At 33.5% G+C, this 7287-nt stretch overlaps 2 protein-coding genes across 3 annotated transcripts in view; both read right to left on the bottom strand.

The window, feature by feature from the left end:
* Window positions 1-7287, bottom strand: part of LOC118598699 — a 219314-nt gene that overhangs the window by 135339 nt on the left and 76688 nt on the right. The window lies entirely within an intron of this gene.
* LOC118598760 overlaps window positions 3638-7287 on the bottom strand; it is a gene marked incomplete in the record, with an annotated part of 27434 nt that continues 23784 nt past the window's right edge. The window contains 3 exon segments of the mRNA XM_036211933.1: window positions 3638-3703; window positions 7002-7099; window positions 7191-7212. Of these exon segments, the coding sequence (XP_036067826.1) occupies window positions 3663-3703; window positions 7002-7099; window positions 7191-7212 (161 nt within the window).

Raw genomic sequence — 7287 nt, forward strand, 5'->3', positions numbered from 1 at the left:
CTTTTTCCCAATTTTTTTGTTTATTTAAAAACACTTGAGTTTTAAATTAGTACCTGTTTACTCCAATACAAACACTTGAATCTGTAAAACAAAAATGTTAATATCAAGTTGTAAAAATAGCAATAGTTGATAGGAACTCTTGAGAACAAACTCAAACATGAAATAAAGGACTTACCATCTGCTGTGACAACATTGCACTTTGGAGGAAAAAACACAGGGATAAATAAAAATCTCATGTTTTGTAACTAACTTTTAAAATGACAAAAAATGAATAAGTAAAAAATTTACCTCCCCACTGAATATGTCACAACCTATAAAAACAACAAAAAAAGAAATAAATTATAAAAGGATATGGAGGACTTTTGATCCCAGAGTTTCATTTTTTTTAAATATAGAACTTATAGGTTGAAAAACAACTAACTAGAAACATGTACTTTTAAGGTTCTGTTGGTGATTTCAAAATGGAAATTTCAGTTGACTTTACTCCAGGTTTTTCTTAGGAAACAGTAAAATACTTCAGTGACATAATCATTACTGACAGCTACATAAATGTGTTAAATGGTCCAAAAACAAAAAAAAAAACAACCAAAAACTTAGCGGTAAATTACATTTAATTCAATAGATAAAATAGGTTTGTTAATTAAATTAAATTAACTGTTTCAATTGATTTAGACTCAAAGCAAATATTACAGGTGCAGTATACATTTGCCTGATTTTGTGTGAGCTTCTTACCAGGTAGGATGTTCTTGGATAAGTTTGCTCTGATGCTTGGAATAAATGAAGCAACATCAAGAGAAGCTGTAGCTTCAATGAAGTCAAGTTGGGTAAATCTGGAATCATAACACAAATACATTTTTTTAAGTCATTGCATGAATTTCATTCAGAAAAATATATATATTGGTCAGGACTTACAGTGTTTTGTATGATGTGCAGGAAAGAGGTTCCTTTAAAATGAAAGAACAGACAGATCAATGCTAACAAACCAAACACAGGAACATAAATGTGTCTAAAACAGTGAGGTTGTTTACCATTTCCAGGAACACAACAAGGAATGACAGGAACTCTGTAAACTTCCTCTCTCTTGGAGACTCAGTGAAATAATCAAAGAGTTTGTTGATAATGACGTCTGTGTTTGGCAGAGTGGGATGTTTCAGCACCAGCAGCTCTGCACTCTGCTTTGGACTCAGAACACTGAGAGCCTCCATCTGAAATGAGATCATTTATCATAGAATAAGAGTTGGAGCAGTCAGTGTTTTTAAAATAAATGTATATATTAAGAAACATACAGGATTGAACTCTGGGTAGAGAGTGAACAGCTCTCTGACAAAGGAAAACTCAGAGAAGGAACCCAGGTTGATGCTCAGCCATTGTACACTGTTGATGGAGGCAGACACACAACCTGGAACAGATTGAAAAATACACAAAGATATGTCTTATTAGTAATTTATGTTATGTGTGCATTATTAGAAATGAATGCATGACGTGGAAGCCCGAACCATCCAACACTACATTTACGACATTTTTATTACAACATTTGGACTGTACATTATTACTGTGGTGCATCACTTTTTAATCCACACCCAGCCGCCAGTCAGATTTGAGCATTCACCTGGACCATGTTATATATATGAAATAATATGATATTATATGTATTATATTATTAATACAGATAAATCATGTATAAAATTTTGCTGTAATCTTATCTGACCCAATCTTTTTCATCATCAGCTCATTTTAGAATTATAGAAAAATACTAACATTTATACAACTTTTCATATTTTTTCAGACAACTGTCAAAGAGTATACCCAGACTCATTTGAGATTACATTTTTTGTCATTTAAGGCACCTTTTTGTTTTTAATATGCATTTAGAATAAACAATAGTGTTTTTGTTTTGTTTATTTTTCACATAAAGATGCTTACCTGCAGTGTCATTCCTGCTCAGGTAAGTCTGGATGTAGTTTGTGTACACAGACATCTGAATGGATGGATTCATCTGTGTTTGGACCTGACTCAAACTCTGCAAACTGAATTAAAAAATGATTCAAAAAATAAAAGGTTAAAGGGATTAACACTACTGTGTTAATAAAAATAATAATCTGAAATTTCATTTTAAATTATATATACTGCAGTTCTTACATATACTGGTAGGAGCTGCACTGCAGTTCCTTTGTTGCCAGACATGAGAGGAAATCAGTGGAAACTGCAGGTAAGAACGGATGAAGACGTTTGTTGAACCACAGCTGCAGCATGAAGGGATTGTTCAGGGCGTCTGTGCTGAACAGGTCCAGTCGGGTTTCTCTGATGCTGTCCAGAATCACAGACACTGAGGGACTGCTGGGGTCAAAGGTCTACAACACAATAAAATAAGTCATGTTCATGTTTTAGATTCACATTCTAGTAACAAAAACACTGAAAAGAGCAACATTTTTAATCCAAAGATACTTTAGGAACTTCAAAATTATCCAAATTGGTATTTTTTAAGCAATTATTTTTCTCTGTTAATCATTCATTGTTATTGTTATTAAAAAGAATTCCTACGGTGTTTGCTAGAAGGTCTAGAGCTGCATCCAGAACTCTGCTGGATTTCACCAGCAGAAGTTTCCACACAGGTTTGGATCCACTGAAGATGAAGGATCTTTCACACTTCATCACTGCTGCCAGGTCCTCTGCTGTTAACGCTGAGAGCTGTTCAGAAAGAGAAGGTGAACTGAGCATCAGCATCAACCTGGAAACATTTCTACCAAAACTGTTTTAGGGACGATCAGATGTTGAGATTCATAAATGTGTGTCTTACAGAAGCACAAGCAAGTTCCTCCACGGGAAAGTCACAGAAACGTCCACTCATCTTTCCACTGTCTAGTTGAAGCTGAAGCTCTGTGCTAAAGTTGTTAAAGCACAAAGACATGTTTAACATTTTAAATTTACTAAAGAAACAACTGAAAAATATCAAAATAAATGCAATTTATTGTATCTACCTGTTGACTCCAAAACAGATCTCATCCTCTGTGAAAGATTTACATCAGATGTTGTTAGATCATTAAATAAAAAGACTTATTTATTGTTAAGCCAAAATTCTCCGTGGCGTGAAAATAACTCACCATTTGCAGTGGTAACATTGCACTTATAGGAAAGAAATATAGACATTGTAAATTTTTATTTTGTTTAAAATTAGGCAATAATTCAAAATAATGTGCAGTTAGTTACCTGTCCAGGGTAAATGATGCAACCTAAAAGAGAAATTTCAAATTGTGTCAAAACAGATTTTAGGAAACTTTGTAAATTATTTCATCTGAACATTTATAGAAAGCTTTCAAATGTGCGCTGACAGAAAGAAAACTTCTTTTTTGTTGAACTCTAAATGTATGTCAGTGCATGGATGACATGTTTGGAGTCAAATATAAAAACTTTCACACCTTATGACCAACAATGTACAGACAAAAAGAACGTATAGGCAAAGTGCATTTTACAAGCAACCAGCTTTCCTCTTTACTGCATGTTTTAAATTGGTGTATAGATAATGCACAAAAGTTATGGTCAGAGAAAGTTGAGGGAGCAAGAGTATGTGCCTGCATTTGTAAGGTGTAACCGTACATTAATACAAACACTGCCCTGTGTATTCTGTGCTCATTTTTTTCAGAAAGACCAGAATCTTATACATATTAATACCACATCTGTAGTTCTACACATGTTAAACTCTTACCTGTTGGTATGTAGTTGAATAAAGCCACTTTGGTGTCCATGATGGATGAAGCAATGTCAGGAGAAGACGTGGATGAGGTGTTGTCAAGTCTGGTGAACCTGGAAAACCAAAAGAATTTCAGTAAATGACTTTTTCTTAGTTATCTAAATAAGAACATCACGTTACGATTGTTTTTCTTCTAAACTCACAGTGTTTCGTATGAGGAACAGGACGTTTCTCCCTTCAAAAAAAAAAAAAACAAAAGATACAGGCAGATAGTTGAAGAATTTCGGTAGAAATATCAACATTTTTTTAAAATGAAATAAATTTTATCTGTTTACCATTTCCAGGAACACAACAAGGAATGACAGGAACTCTGTAAACTTCCTCTCTCTTGGAGACTCAGTGAAATAATCAAAGAGTTTGTTGATAATGACGTCTGTGTTTGGCAGAGTGGGATGTTTCAGCACCAGCAGCTCTGCACTCTGCTTTGGACTCAGAACACTGAGAGCCTCCATCTGAATAAAACCATTAAAGTAGTGTCAGGACATTTTAATTTTATTTTGAAAAGCAAAATTTACCTTTTAAAAGTTTAAGCTCACAGGAATGAACTGTGGGTTAAGGTTGAACACCTCCCTGACCGACAGTAACCCTGAGAAAGAACCCAGGTTGGTGCTGATCCACTGTGCACTGCTGTTGGAGGACGACAAACAGCTTCGGTCTGGAACAGACGAAAAAACAAAAATCATTCAAACTAGAATTGATTTATAGAGAAAAAAAATCATCTTTGAAAGAAAAGTAAACAAAATGCTAAATATCTTTCTATCACAAGTAGCTTAACATATTGTGTTAACATGAATGTGAGATTGGAATATTGTGAGATGTGGTTGCTAGTTGTTTATTTACCTGGTAAAACATTAAAAATCATTAGGACATAGCAATCATTTTATCTTTTGAGCAGCATTTTTTTAATTATTGGTTTCAGCAATCCAGACTACAGATTTATTTCAATAGAATAAAACAAAATTACTTCTCAAAGTTTGTATAATAAAGAACACCTGACATTTACTTGATTTCTTTAAATCACTGTGCAAGTATGAAACATTTCATCTATAATAAAGGGTACCCATTCATATATTGTATCAGAGTTTGTTTATTTATTAAAATGTTTTAGTTTAATTTGTCGTTTCTTTAATCAACTGTTTTACAACATATTTATAGCATCTTCTGTAGTATTTTTTTCACAAAAAAATGCTTACCTGCAGTGTCATTCCTGCTCAGGTAAGTCTGGATGTAGTTTGTGTACACAGAGATCTGAATGGATGGATTCATCTGTGTTTGGGCCTGACTCAAACTCTGCAAACTGAATTCAAAAATGATGCAAAAATAAAAGGTTAAAAGATTAAAACTGCTGTATTAATTAAAAATAATCTGAAATTTCATTTTAAATTATATATACTGCATTCTTACATATACTGGTAGGAGCTGCACTGCAGTTCCTTTGTTGCCAGACATGAGAGGAAATCAGTGGAAACTGCAGGTAAGAACGGATGAAGACGTTTGTTGAACCACAGCTGCAGCATGAAGGGATTGTTCAGGGCGTCTGTGCTGAACAGGTCCAGTCGGGTTTCTCTGATGCTGTCCAGAATCACAGACACTGAGGGACTGCTGGGGTCGAAGGTCTACAACACAATAAAATAAGTCATGTTCATGTTTTAGATTCACATTCTAGTAACAAAAACACTGAAAAGAGCAACATTTTAAATCCAAAGATACTTTAGGAAAATAGGAAAAACTGTCAATCTTTTCAAAATTATCCAAATTGTTTTTTTTTTAAGTTATTATTTTTCTCTGGTAATTCAACATTGTTAGTTTGGTTAAAAAGAATTCCTACGGTGTTTGCTAGAAGGTCTAGAGCTGCATCCAGAACTCTGGTGGATTTCACCAGCAGAAGTTTCCAGACAGGTTTGGATCCACTGAAGATGAAGGATCTTTCACACTTCATCACTGCTGCCAGGTCCTCTGCTGTTAACGCTGAGAGCTGTTCAGAAAGAGAAGGTGAACTGAGCATCAGCATCAACCTGGAAACATTTCTACCAAAACTGTTTTAGGGACGATCAGATGTTGAGATTCATAAATGTGTGTCTTACAGAAGCACAAGCAAGTTCCTCCACAGGAAAGTCACAGAAGCCTCCACTCATCTTTCCACTGTCCAGTTGAAGCTGAAGCTCTGTGCTGAAGTTGTTAAAGCACAAAGGTAAATTTGACATTTTAAATGTATTTAAGAAACAACTGAAAAATATCAAAATAATGTTTTTTCTTTCTACCTGTTGACTCCAGTACAGATGTCTGCCTCTGTAAAATATTGTCATGAAATTATAATAAATCATAAACTAGAAACATCAATTCTTTCTAAAAATTCTGCGTGCAGTGACAACACTCACCATTTGCAGTAACAACATTGCACTTAAAGGAGAAAAATACAGACATTTGTAATCAATAGTAAATAAAAAAGAATCTGCAGTAATCGAAATTAACATGAAGTTACCTGTCCGCTGTATATGATGCAACCTAGAAAGACATTAAATATGTAGAAACATATTTTAGGAAACATTGTCATTGTTTTTCATCTAAAAATGTATCGTAACAGAAAGAAAAATCCACTAAAACATGCACTGAACCTAATTATTTTTATTTATTTTTTTGGCTGAGGTCTGTGGAAGTTTTTTTACTCATAATTCAAATGTTCCATTCTCAATTGACAATTCAATTGGAATTTTGAACATCTGAAAATGTATCTTACATGTTACAATTCAATATGTAATTCAATTAAAAATGTAAGATTAAATTAGATTGTTTTCATTTTATTATAAATTACAAAATGCAGTCTGAAATGCACATTGGATTGTCAAATATCAAATGGATTTTTATATTTAGCAAAATTGAAACTAAATTTTCAATTGAGAATTGAATAAGTTTGAAATATTTATATAAAAACTTCCATGTAGATCATTAAAAAAACAATAAAAAAACAGCTTTCATTTAAAAAAACGACTTAACTGAAAAATGTTTTCATTGAATTCAGTCTAACTAATCCCTATTCTGTTCATAAAGAGATTGATGTCATTAAATATGAGCTTTAATTGGCCTGTATGAATAGCTGGGATCGTTTACTATTTACTAAAGAGATTCCCCAACACTTCCAGAGAATTTTAGCTCTTCACCAACTATCAAAATGTCTTTACTGATATTGCACAAAACCAATAGTTAATGATTATTGTAAACAACTGTACAGAAACATGGCCTGTTAAACTCATACCTGTTGGTATGTAGTTGAATAAAGCCACTTTGGTGTCCATGATGGATGAAGCAATGTCAGGAGAAGACGTGGATGAGGTGTTGTCAAGTCTGGTGAACCTGGAAAACCAAAAGAATTTCAATAAATTACTTTTTCTTAGTTATCCATGTAAAAACAGCATTTTAGGAGGGTTTTTTCCTCTAAACTCACAGTGTTTCGTATGAGGAACAGGTCGTGTCTCCCTTTAAAATAGATACAGGCAGATAATTAAAGATTTTGGGTAGAAATATCTTTTTTTTTTTTTTTT

The sequence above is a fragment of the Oryzias melastigma genome, linkage group LG1, assembly GCF_002922805.2.
Source record: "Oryzias melastigma strain HK-1 linkage group LG1, ASM292280v2, whole genome shotgun sequence".
Lineage (NCBI taxonomy): Eukaryota > Metazoa > Chordata > Actinopteri > Beloniformes > Adrianichthyidae > Oryzias > Oryzias melastigma.